Raw genomic sequence first — 19,515 nt, 5'->3', positions numbered from 1 at the left:
AGTAACAATTTAGTTCACGTTGGAAGGATTCCATTTTGAGGACTTGTATTAACAGGTAATGCCTGAAATTTTATTTTGAAGATATATAGTTTAAAGATATAATGTTTATGTTTAATGAAAAGACTACTAATTTTAGCCTTTGTATACATTAAATAATATGTTGGATAAAATTTTACACACTAAATATGCTTATAAAGTAATGAATAAATAACGTATGTTCTTCTTGTTTTAGTTTCCTCCCTCAGGGAACAGATCTGAATTTCCAGATGTGAAACTACCGATTGCATTTATAAGCTACAAAGATTTTAAAGATATGAATCAGGTGAATTAATTACATGTTTGGTGAAATGCATAAATACTAAAACTTTATTTTTTTATCAATTATATTTTTATTGTTATTCCATTTGTTAACAAGAAGTTATAGAGGTCTATCAAAATTTTTTAAAAAAATACTCGTCTCTCATGTGACACTATATCAAAGCTATGTTAATTTAAAGTCCCTGATTGTGTAAGACACTGCACTCTCAAGATTTTGTGAACCAAAGTGTGTCCTCACTTTTCGCTAAAGGATGTATTGTGGTATCTTTTTGAGTCTCTGTCGTCTAGCGTTATTTGTATGAAATGTGGAATACATCTGTCATATTCTTCAGTAGAAGGAAGGCTCATTCCTCTTCACAACTGTTCTTTTGCTTTTCAGACACTTGGAAGTAATATTACTATACAAATGTATTCTCCAGTGTGGCCTAATTTTGATTATACTATGGTGGTGATTTTTGTAATTGCTGTGTTCACTGTGGCATTAGGAGGATATTGGAGTGGACTAATTGAAATGTAAGTTTAATTAAACTTCAGTGTTTTGTGATAAATGGTTTAAAAGTATTTGCTTTAAAATGATAAAATGACATTTGAAGTTTTTATTTGATCTCAGAATAGGGTCCAGGAAGACCAGAGTGGAGGATAGGATTGTGCTCATGTACAGGGCATTTAACTTCTCACTGCAGAAAGTAGAGTTGCCGGTTCCTCTAGCTCTACTGACAGGGGGACTGAAGTCACATCACGGCACGTCACGGGCTCCGTTATGTTAGGATGTTTTATTCTGTTTCTCAAGAAAGGTGAAAATAATATGCTACCATGCCTGTTTAGATTGGAAGGAAATGAACAAGAAGATAGGGAATTTTCCAGCTGGTGTAGGTCATTGCATTATGCCCACATTATTGTGTTGAATTATTTAGAAATTCTAAGGATACTACCTATGTCTATACTTTATTTAAAATGTAGAAATTCCCAATATAGCTAAGATTTGGATTTTCTTAATTAGTAACATGCTAAAATCCTAAACACTCTATCCCTTTATCTCCCTCGTTTTCATTGTAGGTTAAAACAGACAGTAAAGCCTAGAAGGGTTGTTCATCTAAATAGCACTGAGTACAAGGCTGTGGTCTCAGTGCATTATTTAATTGACTGAAGATACTGTATTCATGCTGTGAATTGATCAATGTAAGCTCCATTCAAAGGGGCTTGTTTGTATATGAAATTAAGTTTATTTGTACTTTCTTAAATACTAAATTTTGGTTCACTTACATTAATAGAGAATATCAGAGTTTAGAAAGTATGTATTCTTGGAGTTTTGAGCTGAACCTTTAAATATACTTAACTGGAAATCATGTTTCAACATATAGCAGTCACTTTTTTATGTAAGCATGTTTTCTTCCTTTATTATTAATCTTCATAAAACATGGTTTATAAAATCTCCCTGATCTGTAAGATAATTTTGTTCTTTTTAAAGATTTATTTTTACTTACTTCTGTATTTGAAAGGCAGAGTTACAGCAAAGAGGGGAACAGTGAGAGAGATTTTCCATCTGCTGGTATACTCCCCCAGTAATCAGAACAGCTGAGGCTTGGCCAGGAGTTTTTTCTGGGTCTCCCACGTGAGTAGCAGGGGCTCAAGTACTTGACCCACCTTCCACTGCTTTCCTACGTCATTAGCAGGGAGCTCAATTTGAACTAGAGCAGCTAGGAATTAAACAAGCCTCTGTAAGATAATTTTTAGTATTACTTGATGGAGCTTTGGAAGTAATTTTCTAAAAGCCAGTGGTCTGACTGTGTTTTGATAGAGATTCTCACTATACATTGATTATGCACACTTTTTCCCCAGTTTTATTTGTTTAATTTGAAAGATCCTTGCAGATAGAGGAGAGAGAGCTTTTCCATCTGCTACTTCAACTTCTGAACGAGCTGGGACTGTTCCAGTCTGAAGCCAGGAGCCAGTAACTTCTTCTGGATGTCCAAGCACCTGGGTTATCCTCTGCTGCTCTCCTAGTCCCTAAGCAGGCAGCTGGATCAGAAGTAGAACGTGTGGGGCTCAAACCAGTACCCATATGGGATGCCAACATCACAGGTGGAAGCATAGCTTGCTACTGCTTTTTTTTGTTTCTGTAGAGTAGAGTTTCTCAAACTGCATGACAATCCTGTTAAAATATAATTTAGAAATTCAGATTGCGCAAGTTTGGAATGGGAACTCAAACTGCGTTTTTAACCAGCTTCCTGGTGACTGTGCTTGCCCATGGATTACATCTTGCTTTAGCAAGGCAAGCTGCTTTATATATATATGTCAGGACAAGCTCCTTCTTAAGAAAAATCGATCAGAGAGGAACATGGGGCTGGTATTGTGGCATAACAGGTAAAGCTGTCACCTGCCAAGCCAACATTCCATATAGGCACCGATTCCAGTAGCAGCTGGTCCACTTCCACTCCAGTTCCCTGCTAATGACCTGAAGAAGCAGCAGATGGTCCAACTGTTTGGGCCCCTGCTATCCACATGGGAAACCTGGAAGCAGCTCCTGATTCTTGCCTCTGTGCTGGTGGTTGCAGCCATGAAGAAGTGAACTAGTGGATTGGAGATCTCTGTGTCTTAACCTCTCTCTGACGAGATCGGGCGCATTCACAGTGGTATGGCCGTAGACTGTCTTACCCTTTCTCTGTAACTCTGACTTTCAAATAAATAAATAATTTTTAAATGATAAATATCAGCTTTTTAATCCATTAAATATGATGATGGAGTAAAAAGCAAGATTTTGTTGCGTTCAGTAGCCAGATTGGGAGAGGAAATGTCCCATACCTGAGGCATTATGAAATCTTAAATTGAGAGAGATGATTTTGGGAGCAAAATGAAGACAGTGAAGGAGGAAAGTGTGGTGACCACATGGAGAAAGAATGTAATTACAAAAAGAAAGATGAATTATGATGTTTTATTGAGACACAAATGTAGCATATATTTTCCCTTTAAGAAAGTGCGTTGCAACTTTTAGTCTATTGAATATAAATATGTAACTCTTTAATTAACAAGGCTAGTGTGTATGCTATAATGAAAGTGTCTTTCAGTGTGTATGTTGGCAGTGACATTTTCCTACACAGGTAGCACATCTATTGAAACTGTTGACACCCTGTCATCCTGCCATACAGTGTCAGGGAGATGCTGATGTGAGTTCCCAGCAGTCTCCTCATCCTTTACCTTGCCATCCCAGTCAACAGTTTTCTAATAAGAAGGTGGCATGTTGGTATAAACAGTTGGCAAATGCACAATTTGATAGAAGGGAACTTCTTTCAATCTTAAGTTTGTCTTGAACCTTGAGCCGGATAATCAGGGTCAGGGTACACACAGGAGGGGCCAGAGTTCAGTGGAACAAAAGTCAGAGGTAAAGGAACCAGAGTGGGAGAAGTCTGTAGTAGATTCCTTATAAATTGGGAGAATACAGCAAGATTGACAGAGCAGGAGCCAGTGTGGTAACTGAGCAGGCTAATCGTCTGCCTGTCAATGCTGGCATTCCATGTGGACATGAGTTTGAGTCCAAGCTGTTCCACTTCCAATCCAGCTTCCTGCTTATGGACTGGGAAGACAGTGAAAGATGGCTCAAACTCTTGGGTCCCTGCACCTATGTGAGAGACCCAAGAGAAGCTCCTGGCACCTGGCTTTGGATTGGTTCAGCTCCAGCCAGTGCAACCATTTTGAAAATGAACTAGTGGATGGAAACTCTCTGTGAATCTATCTTTCAAATAAAAATAAATAAGAATATTTTTTAAAAATGACCCAACAAGACCTGGCACAGTAACCAAGTAGCTGAAGTCCTTGCCTTACATGCATGTTCCCATGTGGGCACTGATTTGTGTCCCAGCTGCTCCACTTCCCATCTAGCTCCCTGCCTGTGGCCTAGGATATCAGTTGAGGATGGTCCAATGCGTTGGGACCCTGTTCCAGCGTGGAAGACGCAGAAGAAGCTCCTGGCTCCTGGCTTCAGATTGTCTCAGATCTGGCCATTGTAGCCACTTGGGGAGTGAACCAAAGGATGGAAGATCTTTCTGTCTCTCCTTTTGTCTGTATATATGCCTTTCCAATAAAAAATAATCTTTTTAAAAAATGACAGAACCAACAGGCACATGAAGTTCTTTTTCTTCAAATGATTAGCTGTGTGACCTAGTAAGTGTTGCTCAGAGAATTAAAGTCAGGTTTTGCTTTGTTAAATTAAGGTAGAACAAAGCTATACTTTATATAAAACTCTTCTGTTTTCTTGATTATTTATGGATGAGCAACTACTAGGCCTGTAGTAAATCCTGAGATGATTGAAAGGAGAATTGAGTGTTCACCTTTAGGAGAAACTGAAAGAGATACTTACTATCACCAGCTGATAACAGTAATTGTGTAAGAAGCATTGCTTATCAATTCCAAGTTATTATGTCAATACAAATATTTTCTAAACTGCATACATGAGTATCTGTAGACATTAGTTTATATATTTCATACTTGATATTATATATTTCAACAATTTTGCCTCCAGAAAAAAAATTCTGTTTCAAAAGCTAATAATTAAGAACAGATTGTCTCTCAAGAATAGAACTATATGAGGCCCGGTATGGTAACCTGGCAGCTAAAGTCCTCGCCTTGCATGCACCATGATCCCATATGGGCACTGGTTTTAATCCTGGTAGCCCTGCTTCCCATCCAGTTCCCTGCTTGTGGCCTAGGAAAGCAGTCAAGGATGCCCAAAACCTTGGACCCTGCACGCACATGGTAGAACTGGAAGAGGCTCCTGGCTCTGGGCTCCTGGCTTCACATTGGCGCAGCTCCAGGTGTTATAGTCGCTTGGGGAGTGAATCAATGGATGGAATATCCTCCTTTGTGTCTCCTCCTCTCTGTATATCTGATTTTCCAATGCAAAATAAAGGTAAATCTTAAAAAATAAAAAATTATATGGGGAGTTCTTATTTTATTATTTTTTGTGTCCTTTTTTTTAAAGTGCATTACTTTTGTAATCAGAAATTTAAACTTGTATTAGAGGTGAGTTTTCGAAGTAACTCCATTTGGGAAAGGTTTGCTGAGATTCTTGTCTATGTTTTTATATACAGGGAAAACTTGAAAGCAGTCACAAACATTGAAGATAGAGAAGCGAAGAAAAAGAAGGAAGAGTATTTAACTTTCACTCCTCTGACAGTTGTAGTATTTGTGGTTGTCTGCTGTGTAATGATTGTCTTACTTTATTTCTTCTACAAATATTTGGGTAAGATGTCATATTTTATGTTTGCCACTTTAGGTATGTAGTCTTATTATTTACTTGTCAGGGTGCCTTTGAAGTGAATATAACTTGACTAAAAATAATTTTAAATTGTCAAAAGCATTAGATCTCTATTGTAATTTTCAGTTTTCAAAAAAATACTGATTATTATATCTTGCGATGAGAACATGTTATGGGTGATGTGACAGAATTGCCATGGTCCCTCAGTTTCCCTGTCTGCAAATGAAGAACTGTATTCCCATGTCTGAGCAACAGATTAAGGACTTGTTGGTGGCTGTGTTGTTGTTACATGAAATTGATTCAGATTGCTGATTTGTTGCTTCTGCTTACCCTCAAAGTGTAGTTTGTCCTTTTGTTAATTTTCCAGTCACAGTGTCAGCTTGCTTGAATTTTGTTGGCTTGTATAGGCAGTAAGGCTCATCCGACCCTGGAGTATGGAGATTCTTGCCTGGGCTCTAGAGAGTAGCTGGTGCAGTTTTCCATGGAATGTGGGGATAGCACTGCTACTACTTGCACATTCCCCGAAGTATCACAGTGTTCTGAATCATGAGAATTTTGCATCCCTGGATAGTATTCAGCACAATAAAGAGAATAGGGAGAAGGAGAATGTACGTGTTAAGAACTTGCAAAATCCCTTTGTAAAAACTACAATGCTTATCTGAGAACTTTAGCATAAATTTATAAACTAGTTGCTGAGGTTGTAAAGTTAGTTTGAGGTTATTTAATTTCTCTTGTCCTATGGCAATAATTTAAAAACTAAGGACATGCATTTTCATATTTTTCTAAAAATTACTTTATGATGAGCATTCGTTTGAATCTGTTGCAGATTATCATGCCATTGTTTTGTTGATTATATTCGGCATTGAGTAGCTAACTAACTGTATTGATTTAATACTCAGCTTTCAGTTGTTAATGTATGTCTGACACTCAGTTGATACATTAGTGATGTTTGATAGAGGAGTCCTCTACCCTAACGTGTGTTTTAATTTAACTTTGCTAATATTTATAAAGTTGGAGCTGGTCTTGTGGCCCAGCTGGTTAGGCTGCCATTAGTGATGCCAGTGTCTCATTTGGATGCCAGTTCAAGTCTCAGCTGCTCCATTTCAGATGCAGCTCCCTGCTAATGAACATGGGAAAGCAGTAGATTGCCCAAGTACTTAGGCCCCTGCATCCATGTAGGAGACCAGGATGAACCTCCTGATGAAGCTGCTGTCTCTCTCTTTCTATAGCTTTGCCTTCCAAATGAATAAATATATCTTACGAATTAAAAAAACAACAACAACTAGAAACTAAAAAGTTGGAGCCTGGCACAATGCCTCAGTGGCCAAATCCTTATCTTGCAAATACCAGGTTCTCATGGGGGTGCCGGTTAATGTCCCAAATGCTCCAGTTCCCATCTAGCCCCTTGCTTGTGGCCTGGGAAAGCAGTGGAGGATAGCCTAAAGCCTTGGGACCCTGTACCTGTATGGAAGAAGGACCTGGAAGAGGCTCCTGGCTTCAGATTGGCACAGCTTTGGTCATTGCAGCCATTTGGGAAGTTAACCAGCAGATGGAAGATCTTTCTCTCTCTCCTTCACTCCATACATCTGATCTATCGTTCCAATAAAAATACATACATACATATACTTTTTGATGTGGGGAAAAAAATCATCCAGCCTCCTAGTTATTCTAGGGCATAGAATTCAGTGATGATTCTGGGAGTGCCTTGTGTATTACTGTAATATTTCATTTACCTCAGAGTGGTTCCTTTCAGCTAAAATTGCTGCCATTTCCTAATATGTTAAATTAAGAGGTTGTACTGGGTTACTGAGATTCTTGTATACCATTCTGTGAAAAAGTACACTTAAGGAAGTAATTGAGAATATTCTGTTAACAAATTGTATCCCATGTGCAGTCATTTTCTTAGATACAGTATGACATTGAATGAGACACCTAAAATTCTACTAGGGCCATAAGAAGCATGATTCCCAGCAGTGTTCTAAAAATCTGGGATAGACAACTCAGCATTTAACTTACCAAAATCACTTTGGCATTTTCTAAGAATTTGACTCACTGTTCATGTTACCATATATAACTGGCAATCAAAGCAACACATAGAGCACATAAAGAGCTTATAGTGTACCGGCTGCTGTTCTCAGTAAGCATTCGGCATACACTCATATACTTACGCAAGCCTCATGAGAAGCCTGAGATGAATGTTACTCAGTTTGTCAAAGTCATTGTGGCAGTCTTTTTAGCATTTTAGACATGAGTACTGAAGAACTAAAAAAGTAGTTTATCCAAAGTTATTATTCAGGAAGTGGCTATCACTGATTTACTGTGACTAAGTTAATATCTCTGATACCTACAGTGCAGGACTGTGCTTTTTTTTTATTAATTAAGTGGAATTTGAAAAATTCAAGTAGAATTTGTATTTTCATGATGAGATTTTTGAGGGATTTCAGGGAGGGAGTATTCTTTGTTAAAATACAATGTCCCTTTCCTCATTAACAACAGACAAGTCGAATGTTTTCCATTTTAATCTCAAGTAAACATGGATAATATTTTTAAAAAGCATTTTTTAATAACCTTAATATATTGTAATAATGAAGTTTGTTTAAATGGGTATTTTGTTTTTTTACCAAATGTCAGCATTACTGATAAGTCCCCCGTGGGAAAACATGGGTATTGAAGGTGTTATTTACATCCCTAAATTACATTTTAAAAAAAAGATTTTATTTTTATGTGAAAGGCAGAGTTACAGAAAGAAGAGAGAAAGAGAGATTAATGTTTGTTCAGCTGATTCACTCCCCAAATGGCTGCCATGGCTGGACTGAGCCATCCTCTGCTGCCTTGCTAGGCCAAAAGGAAGGAGCTGGCTTAGAACTGGAGCAGCTGGGACTTGAACTGGCACTCATATTTGATGGTAGGATTCCAGGCAGAAGCTTACCATACTATGTCAGCACCACCACCTTTTAAAAAGTTGCATTTTTAAGGTGTTTCTCAATTATATGTTAATTCTTCATTCTTTTACATTTAATTTCAATATTCACAATTATCTGTTAGTCTTTTTATAGGAATTTTTTACAAACATGGCTATTTTAATCATTGAATGTTATAGAAAAATACAGAACTAGCTAGAACTAGTTTCAATCTCTTTAACAGTTCTACTAGTATATAATGAAATGAAAACCCTCTTGAAACTCAGATCTAAACATTTTCAGCCTAGTAACTAATTTAGGTAAAAAGTAAATCATTACAAATATTTTAATATGGTAAAGAAAATGGAAGAGTTAATATTGCTTAATTTATTATTGCTTAATAAATATATTCTTATGAATTTCTATTCTCATATATCACTATCTTTTTTCCCTTAGTTTATGTTATGATAGCAATTTTCTGCATAGCATCAGCAATGAGTTTGTACAACTGCCTTGCTGCCCTGATTCGTAAGATCCCATATGGACAATGCAGGTATGTAACTTTTGCGGGGGCGGGGGAAAGAGGGCCTTGAAATCCAATGTTTGTTATTTAAAACAAGGCAGGGGAAAGTGAGAATGGTGTGTTAATTGAAAAAAATTGTGAGAGGCAAAGAGAAAGAGAGAACTCCCTACTGCTGGTTGGCCCCCCAATGCCTGCAGCTGCTGGGGCTGGGTGGGTTCCGAGGCCGGGAGCCTGGACCACTGGTGCTTTTCAGGGTCTGAGCTGCAGTCCTGCCCAGGGATTGGGATGTGAAATGAGAGCATCTTCATCACTAAGCTGAACACTCACATAGGAGCACTATTTTAAGCCTATACAGTCTAATGTATATTGAATGTATGGTTGTTTAGATTAATTGAAGTTTAAAAAAAAAGGTAAACCAAATCTCAGTTCCCTAGTGTAACTAGTGAAACAGTTCCCTAGTGAAACATGGCTTATGAAAGCCTTGCGTGGCTCGCGGCTCCCATGTTAGCACAGAGGCAGAACATTTCATCATCACAGAAACTTCTTATAATAGAGTGCTACACATGCTGTTATATCTCATTTGTTTTAGTTAAAACCAAGACTTTAAAATTGGAATTTCAGACACTTTTTGTGTCTGGGTTTATTAATGTTTGCCCTTCCTATATCAAATAATCATTGCATTTCATCTACAGCATAAACACAACTCTCCCGATCTGTTTTAGGATTGTATGTCGTGACAGAAGCACTGAAGTGAGACTTATTTTTCTTGCTGCCCTGTGCATAGCAGTAGTTGTGGTTTGGGCTGTATTTCGAAATGAAGATAGGTATGAATACTCAATATATTTTCATTGTAGATTAATATGGGATTATTTAATATCTTGCCTTGATACATGATATTTACTCATAACCATTATTATGTAATTTTTTTGCTATTATCCACATCATGAGATAAACCGCTTGTTTTGTTTTTCTATATATTTGTTTGTTTGTTTGAAAGGTAAACAGCTCCTCTTCACTGGTTCATTCCCCAAATGCCTATAACAGCCAGTGCTAGTCTAAGTTGAAGCCAGGAGCTCGGAACTCAGTTCAGATCTTCAAATGGGTCAAGGCCTGCTGCCTCTCATGGAAGCTTGGATGGGGGACAGAGTCAGGACTCATGGCACCTCAGTATACAATGGCATGGCGAGTGGCCTTTGTCCTGAATTGCTGCCCTAATCTACGCATGCATCTTATGCTAATGGATTTGAGCTCAGAGAATGGAGAAGGGAGTATGAATTATGATTTAAATACCTGTACTTAAAAATATCCTCAGTAGCCACACAGTGTGGTATAACACGGTTCTAAGGATGGGGAAGATCTCAGCCAATTGACAGTATGATTTCCAATGTGTGTTTCTGAGTGAAAGGAAGCAGAGTACAAAAGAATACATAGTTTGTGATCTTTCACATAAATTATAAGGGAATGTATAAGGCATCTGTTTGCAGAAAGAGGGGATATGGAAGGTATCTGTCCTTTTACAGAAAATATAGCCAGGGAAAACTTATGCTTAGGTTTATTTAATGGTTTGGTAAATAAATTAAAGATTACAAAGATTTAATGACCTAAAATTATAAAAATAAAATTTGTACACTTTAGGCAGCTTTAAGGCAAGATAATGAATTGATATTTGTATATGTCAGTTTCTGATTATGTTGCATAGTGCTGTTTCCTTCATGTTAAAGCTGTCTATGTATTCACATTGCTGTCCTTTATTAACAGCTACCTCTCTAAGAAAAGACATAGCTGTAAATTTAAACATTAACAACAAATATGCACCCATGTCTGTTACATGCTCTTCTGAAATAGCTGTTTAACTTTTTCTTAGTTTGATAATATTCTTTATTCTACTAGGACAGTAAATTAGTAAATATCGAGAATGAGTTATAATTGCTATTTAATAAATGAATAAATTATAGAATTGGATAGCATTGCTTCAGTGATCTTTTTATTTTGAAGAGTTTCCTCTAAAAATATCTGGATAAAACAGTTGATATATCTTTTGATTTTAGGTGGGCTTGGATTTTACAAGATATCTTGGGCATTGCATTCTGTCTGAATTTAATTAAAACACTGAAGTTACCTAACTTCAAGGTAAAGTATACTGTTTTACTGACTAAAATAATTTTTTTTTAAGATTTATTTGTATTGGAAAGACATATTTACAGAGAGAAGGAAAGACAGAAAGGTCTTCCATCCACTGGTTCACACCCCAAGTGGCCTCAGTGACCAAAGCTGAGCCTGTCTGAAACCAGTAGTTTTTTCTGGTCTCCCACTCGGGTGCAGGATCTCAAGGCTTTTGGCTGTCCTCTGCTGCTTTCCCAGGCCATAATCAGGGAGCTGGATCAGAAGTGGAGCAGCTGTGACTAAAACTGGTGACCTTACAGGATGCTGGCACTTGAGGATGGAGGATTAGCCAGTTGAGCCATTGCACCAACCCCAGTAACTTTTTCTTTTTAAAATATCTTTATTAAGGTATAATGTACACACAATAGCATGTACTCTTTTTTTTTTTTTTTAGATTTATTTTTGTTGGAAAGGCATATATACAGAGAGTTGGGGACAGAAAGGAAAATCTTCCGTCCATTGGTTCACTCCCTAAGTGACTGCAATGGCCAGAGCTGAACCAATACAAAGCCAGGAACCATGAGCCTCCTCTCAGTCTCCCAGGCGGGTGCAGGGTCCCAAGGCTTTGGGCCATCCTTGACTGCTTTCCCAGACCACAAGCAGGGAGCTAGATGCAGAAACAAAGCTGCCAGGATTAGAACTGGCGCCCATAGGGATCCCAGTGCATGCAAGGCAAGGACCTTATCTGCTAGGCTACCACACCGGGTCTTAGAATGTACTCTTTAAAAATATTGCTTTATTTATTTGAAAATCAGAGTCACAGAGAGAGAGAGAGAATCTGAGAGAGAGATCTTCATCTGCTAGTTCAGTCCCTAGATGGCCATAACAGTGCTGGCCCAGGCCAAAGCCAGGAGCCAAGAGCTACATCCAGGTTTCCCCCATTTGTGGTGGCATGGACCCAAACATTAGGGCCTCCTCTGCTTTCTCATCCTTTAGCCGGGGGACTCGATTGGAAGTGGAGCCGGACATGAACCAGAACCAGTGCCTATAGGGATGCTGGCATCTCAGGCTTTACCCTCTGTTCTGCAACACTGGCCCTGAAATGCACCCGTTTTAAATGTACTGCTTGGGCTGGTGTTGTCACCTTGTGGGTTAACCTGCTGCCTGTGATGCCACCATGCCATGTGAGCAACAGTTCAAGTGCTAACAGCTCTGCTTCTCATCCTGTTGCATCCACTCGACCAGTGAAACAGAATGTTATATTCATCAGTGACAGTCACAAGAAAGTCTTGTTATAAGTTAGAGGCAAGGCAACCAACTGACTGACCGACCAGCCAGCCAGGATCAGCACCCCATACTGGAGTGTGGCCCAAGCAGCACATTCACAGCGTTTTTATAGAGGCAATCCACAATAGTCTTCAAGGTGAGGGGGGAAATACCACACATTCCCTACCTATCTGGGCTGGACAGCCCATGTCTGGCTCTTCTCTCCTGCGGCAATTAAGGTAACCACCCACTTAATTACTTGGAGCCACCTGTGAGATAACCAGTCTTGAGCCTTGATTGAAGAGAATTGGGGCTCATCGGTGCTAAAGGTCACCATAGGCCATTTGGCCTGCAAGCTCACAGTTTCTTAGTAGTTTATTCCATTTTGTTTTCAATTCTACAGTCCAACAGTGGAAGCTGGCCCAACTAATGGGCCCCTGCCACAGGTGTTGGGAGACCCAGGTGGAGTTCCAGGCTCCTGGCTTTGACCGGGCCCAACCCTGGCCAGTGAAACCATTTGGGGAATGAACCAGTGATGGAAGATTTTTTTTTTTGTCTTCATCTCCACTGTTAGTAACCATTCACATTAAAAAAAAAAAAAAAAAAGAAAACAGAATAAAGAATAAAAAGGAAATATCAAATTTTACATATGTATAGCTTGGTTTGTAACCACCATTCCAATGAGATTGTGGATGTTTCTCACCTCTTGAAAAAGCTCTGTCGTGCCCTTTTGCAATCAGCCCTAACCCAGTGACCCACACAACCATGGATTTACCAGCGAAAATGGTTTGAATCATTCATGTAGTGTACCAGGTTCAAAAAATCTCAATGGGACTGTTTATCAGAGCAGAACATTTCATTCAGTGGTTTTTCAATCGGACTGTTTATCAGAGCGGAACATTTCTTTCATTCAGTGATTTTTTTTAAACAGATATGATGAAAAAGATAAGTATTTTAATGTGGCTTATAGGATAAAGCTACACGTAGTGAACTATTTTTAAAAATTTAAATTTTATAATACACTATTTTAAAATAATAATCAAATGGATGTTTGCTTGTATTTGCAACATAGTTTATTCCCTTACATTTTGGTGTGAAAGTTTCACTTTTAAACGTGTGTTTTTTCAACAGTCATGTGTGATACTTCTCGGCCTTCTCCTCCTCTATGATGTATTTTTTGTTTTCATAACACCATTCATCACAAAGGTATGACTATACTTTTAAAATCCAGGAAGAAACATGCTTAAAGATGGTAATCTCAATCCTGCTGTTAGATGATTGACTTTGTATTCACAATTGAATTTCTGTTAACAGACTTACCATTCTTTGGAACCAGCCTCTCAATGGAGGGTGTATTCAAGCCTTTGTTTTGTTACATTTTCAGATAGTCTTTGTTTTTTAAGATTTACTTTATTTTTATTTAAAAGGCACATTTCACAGAGAAAAGAGGGATAAAGAAAGGGGATCTTCAATCTACTGGTTCATTACACAAATGGCCACAGCAGCGAGAGCTGAAACGATTTGAAGCTAAGAGCCAGGAGTTTTTTCTGTGTCTCCCAAGTGGGCACAGGAGCCCAAAGGCTTGAGCCATTTTCTGCTGCTTTCTCAGACACATTAGCAAGGAGATGGCTTGCAACAGAAGCAGTTGGGACTCAAACCAGTACCCTCAAGGGATACTGGTGTGCCCCAGGCAGAGGCTTAGCACAGTACGCCATAGTACTCGCCCGCAAAATGTTTTCTTGTTTAGGGGTGTCTGGGTCCAGATTGTTGTCTTCCAAACAAGAAGGAATTTGAGGAAGAGAGACAAAAGGCCAGCACAAAAGAATATGATAATTTTATTATAATAACTTTATAGTGAAACTATGGAAACTGTGGTTTTCCATTGCAGGGAAGTGGCAGGAATCTGGGAGTTGAATGGTGTGGGAGGGATTGCAGAGAGGTGTTGAAGACCTCAGCTCTGCTTTCCTGCCTATGTCATCATTTCCCAGCTCAGAGATTTTCATCCCTTCACCTTTGTGGAAGATCTAAAGAGGAAGGTCCATTTTCTATAACTTCTTCATGCTGTGTCGGGGCATTGTTCTTGCCTAGCCAGGACGTGAAAATCCTTTGTTAACTGATCTGAAGGTTTACCTACTTGTTTGTAATGGCTAAAATCCCTGCAAGTGAATCATTTTTGCACATTTGTTTGAAAATGTTGAATTCTTTTAGAAAAAATAAGAATTTAAAATTAGGATGTGTATACATGGACCAATAGGAGCTGGAGTAACAACTATTTTGGTTTGTTCTGGTTACAGGATGATGGAAACTGAGTAGCTTCCCCTGCCAAAATCATGGAACTACTTGGCTTGATAAATCCTTTTGATATCTTTTTCCATGAGTCTATTGTTATTAATGTTAGCTGCAGCAGATTTTATTAATCACTGTACTATTCCACCCTGTTTGTCTAATAGGTAATCTGTGACTGGTAGGTTGTCTGGGACCACTTTAGCTGGGGAATGCAAAGAAACATGTTTTATTTTAATTGGAAAGGCAGTTATACAGAGAGGAGGAGAGGCAAAGAGGAAGATCTTCCATCCATCCAAGGAGCTGCAATGGCCAGAGCTGCACCAGTCCAAATCTAGGAGCCAGGAGCTCTTCCAGGTCTCCCACATAGGTGCAAGGTTCCAAGGCTTTGAGCCATCCTCTACTGTTTTCCCAGGCCACAAGCCGGGAGCTGGACAGGAAGTGGAGCTGCTGGGGTTAGAACCGGCTCGAGCCATCCTCCTCCACTGCTCTCCCAGATCAAAAATGAAGCAGTTGGAATTTGAACCTACATTCATCTGGAATGCCGTCCCTGCAGCCCCCTTATGATCCTTTCTTTAAATTATCGCCTGTTTCTGGGACTGCCATGACTCCCATCGCGAATTGGTTGAGTTCTTATACTGCGAGGGAGTCATAGTAAGCTTAGGCCTTGTTCCAGATTCACTGTTTCTTCAGGGGCACAATAAGTGGGCGGGATAAAATGTTTGTCATCCCAGGTCAAGTTAAAGGGTTAGAGCCTGAAATTCCTTAATTTGATAGAGTCTTCTAAAAACCTTGCTAACTATTGTCTGTGTTGACTTTAAGTCATTGAAAAATGGAACATGTACTCTAATTCTCCCAGCATATCTGTTAGCCGCTCTCAAAGAACATAGCTTGCTCATACCTGAATGTATCTGGCTTTACATTCTGTGTGTGATTTCATCTGAGCTATCCTCCAGGAAAGGGGGACTGATAGGATTTTAGGGTATGGACAGTGGGCTAAAAGGAAGTGAACAAAAGCAAAGTTTGATGAATAGTGGCAGGGAGGACTCAGCTGCACTGTGGATGGTTCTGGTGATAGGACAAGCTGAGTTTGAGGTAGTTGACCTGTGGACAGAGGACTACTCAATAACAGGTCATCCAGCATACAGATCTGCAATCTTTTCGATTGTGGGTCTCCACAAGGATATGAGCATAACAGAGCCTACAGCTCCACCTGGGGTGGGGTTTCGGAGGAATGCCATGAAAGGCTGAACCTGGAGAGTTTATGGCCATTTTGTTTTCTCTTACAGCAGAAATCAAGTTGGAAGACAGTGTTTGAGTTGAGGGATAAAATTGTTTCAACTGGAGATCATTATGCTCCATGAAATAAGCCAGTCCCAAAGGACAAATATGATATGTTCTCTCTGATATAAGGCAACATTCATGTAAAATATAAAACAAATAGATATATGCGTAAACATATATTTGCATTTAGTCTCATAGATGAGCTGTGTAATGGAGACTAGAATATCAAAAAGTGAAGATGCATTGCAATATGCGTCTCTACTCCCAAATAAAAGGAGGACTCCCAATGAAACTGTTAAATATATCTTGACAATATGACACTAGATTTTCTATTGTTGCCAATACATACAATGCCAAGATACACTTAGACAGCAGAATGTTGGGCTTGTGGCTGTTGCTGAAGGACTATACTGTTGTAATAGTATGGGGGAACTGTGGGGAGAATGGGGAGGAGTTAGAGAAGGTAGAAGGAGGAGTCTCTATACCTACAAAATTGTATCATGGAAAATAATAGTAACAATAAGAATACAAAAAAAAGAAAAGAAAAAGTTGAATTGAAGGTTTGGTTGCCAGGTGTCTCCATTGTTGAGCATATGCTTTGGCCAGACAGTGTTGCATAAGAATATAGCCTTTTTCTTGCTCAGGGTATGTGGTCTAAGAGTTTTCTAATGTCAAAGGCAGCCCAGGAGTGAGTCTATGGGAATAGACTGGAGGTTATGAGTGGCTGAAAAAGCCTGTTGATGACCTTACAGAGAGAAAAAGCAAGATTGGGGACAGAACGGATCATAGCTATTCAAGAGCCCTCTCAGTGGAGCAGGCTGGGTCTAGTGTCCCATGATCTTGACCAATTTTCTGTGTCCCCAGGATGCTCCTTGTGGACGAATTCCAACATGACATCCCAAATTCAGATGCAAACCATGGTGCTGGGACATTCTCAGACTCCAATTCACCCAGGCATCTGTGGCCTCTGGGGCTTTCCATCAAGGGAGAGAGGTATCCAACTTGAGATCTTGAGCCAGACTTGCTACAAAGAGCACACGTGTTTGGCTCTTCAGTTCCAGCCTGTAGCAGTTTGGAAAGACTGTTAAAATAATCCTGAAAGTTGCCAATTGAAGAGAGGGAGCGGGTTCTCTTGAAGTGTATGGAAAAATTTTCGAGAATATGGAGGCCTTGTGTGTATTATAGCCAGGAAAGTGAGGGTGGTGGGTGGTCAAGTGCCAAAGGATTTTCCACAGACATCAGGGATCCTCAGGGGTCAGAGGATGACAGCATTTACTGTCCTTGCATAGGCAGAAGCTTACTGCATGGGACCAACACCTTACTGGCTAGGGTAGTAAAATACAATTGATACTTACCTTGAAGGGACCAAAGGAACCTCAGAAGACATGATCATAAGGGAGGAGAGACACTACAGAAAGCCATATCCTGAAGCCAGTAGAAACAAGCTGCTCCAGGAACTGCACAGCTCTGGAGCAAGTCCCTGGCACGTTTAGAAACTCTTCACAAAGGATTCAAATGCCTATCTAGCCTACGTGGTGTCAGCTGGCAGGCTTCTGACCTTCAACAGTCACTGAAGGGAGCAAATATGATTGGACTGGGAAAAGTTCATTCATAGTAGGTTGGAACAGAGTAAAGGAAAGGAAGGAAGAATGAAACTAAGACCTTTAATTTGAAGTACAAGTGAGGGCGAGTCAGGAGAAAAACTCACTGGCCAACGTCGGAGTGGACCTCGAACTCCTTTTCTCCTAGATGATTTGCCAGATGTAATAAAGAGGCTGGGTCAAGAAGGTATTTGAGGATGAGGCATAGGTAAATGTCAGGGCAAAAGCAAGATTTATTTGCACGTGAAATGAAAGTACACACTTAGGGAGTACGGACATCCTTAAAAGAAAGCTACGTTCCTTTGGGTTTAAATGCTCCCTTTCTGTGACAGAGAGGGTGGAGTCTGGGGTTAATTGAATATTAATAAGGGGCACAGGTTTGAATACCACCCATTTCCTTGTCCTGTTTTGGAGAATTTATAGTGTTATCACATCTGGTGTGTAATGGAATTAGATGTGCTGGCCATGTTAATTTTATAATGGCCTTATAATAAGCTAAAGGTTATTGTGAAGTCAAGCCAGCAGCTGTTATGGTTATTTTGGGTGGCCCTGGTTCTAAGTGATGAACCCGCAGAAGCTGCAGTTTTCTATGACACAGGAAGGTGGGGACAGCACCTTTTGTTTCTGTTGCCAGGGGTGGCGACCAGTGCAGGTAGAGTTCCAGGGGGGGACCGGTGACCTTAGCTCGTCCTTGCTAACTACTCTCTTACATCATCCTGGTACGAGCATGTGTAATTTTTCTTCCCTTTTAAAATTTTACTTATAAAATTTTACTTGTAAAAAAGTCAAACTGCACTATAGAATGTATAGAAAAGAAAAAAAATGTGTCATTGCCTCTGATTTCTGAAGCCCTAGTTTGAAACTGAAGAAGAGAAACACATAGGAAGTATAACTCTGTAATCTCATGGTCCCTTCTTCCTCAGTTTCCTAATCCACTGTGTGAGAGTAACTTTACTAAGCTTTCCACCCTGCTGACCAGGAGCAGAGATCCCTAACTAACAGAACCAACCTCAGCTTCATAGTAAAAGAGGCACATGCATCCACATGGTATGTAGAGGACAAGATGGAGCTGGCCTCAGAGAACACTCAGCTCAGGTACATATGCCTTCCCTCCTCACCCTGGCCATTCCTTCCCTCAGATGTTTTCTGTGCAGTTAGAATCAGGGTGTATACTCAACTCTGCCTCTAGCTCCTCAGTAAAGTGCAGGAGTTGGTTGAGTATAATATGTATTCGCTTGTTATTTGCCCAATTTTCTATTTGAACCTTTTTACTGTCTCATGATTGCATCACTGATTAGTGCTTAATGCTTCAACTTTCCTCCATTTTATTTCGAGTCTTGCTTTGAAACTGTAATGTCTCCTTTTTTTTTACTTGCAAATGTTTACTGTTTGATGTTCGTTACTTTTCTTCCAGTTCATTCTTCATCCATTCTTTAGATACCCTACCTATGAAATCACTGTAAATATCTACATGATTTTTTTTTAATTCTTTCCAAATTTTTATTGGAAAGGCAGATTCACAGAAAGAAGGAGGTACAGAGAGAGTTCTTTTATGTGCTGGTTCACTCCCCAGATGGCACAATGACAAGAGCTGAGCCAATCTGAAACCAGGAAGCAGGAACCTCTTCCAGGTCTTCCAAGGCATCGGGCCATCCTCTGCTGCTTCCACAAGCCATAAGCAGGGAGCTGGATGGGAAGTAGAACAGCTGGGACACGAACTGGTGCCCATTATGGGATGCTGACATTTGAAGAGGAAGGATTAGCCAGCTAAGCCACCATGCATGCCCCTACATATAAAATGTTTTTTAAAAATAGCTGTTTCATTATAACACGAATGTAGTTTTCTAAATGTGAGTCATGTATTTGTCTACAAAAGACCTTTTTTAAAGATTTGTTTATTTATTTATTATTGGAAAGTCAGATATATAGAGAGGAGAGACAGAGAGGAAGAGCTTCCATCCATTCATTCACTCCCCAAGTGACTAC

The 19,515-nt window shown here is 39.5% G+C and overlaps 1 protein-coding gene across 1 annotated transcript in view; it reads left to right on the top strand.

The window, feature by feature from the left end:
* The window catches only part of SPPL2A (signal peptide peptidase like 2A), a 47,462-nt gene that overhangs the window by 14,564 nt on the left and 13,383 nt on the right, over positions 1-19,515 (top strand). The window contains exons 4-10 of the mRNA XM_040969894.1: positions 233-322; positions 698-831; positions 5,403-5,554; positions 8,926-9,022; positions 9,715-9,816; positions 11,041-11,122; positions 13,493-13,567. Coding sequence (XP_040825828.1) covers positions 233-322; positions 698-831; positions 5,403-5,554; positions 8,926-9,022; positions 9,715-9,816; positions 11,041-11,122; positions 13,493-13,567 — 732 coding nt within the window. The remainder of the gene's footprint in view (positions 1-232; positions 323-697; positions 832-5,402; positions 5,555-8,925; positions 9,023-9,714; positions 9,817-11,040; positions 11,123-13,492; positions 13,568-19,515) is intronic.

The sequence above is a fragment of the Ochotona curzoniae genome, unplaced genomic scaffold (assembly GCF_017591425.1).
Source record: "Ochotona curzoniae isolate NIBS_2020 unplaced genomic scaffold, NIBS_Ocur_1.0 scaffold_4701, whole genome shotgun sequence".
In the NCBI taxonomy this organism is placed as follows: domain Eukaryota; kingdom Metazoa; phylum Chordata; class Mammalia; order Lagomorpha; family Ochotonidae; genus Ochotona; species Ochotona curzoniae.
Note: the sequence above shows the minus strand (reverse complement) of the source record. Positions and strands in the feature narration are given on the sequence as shown.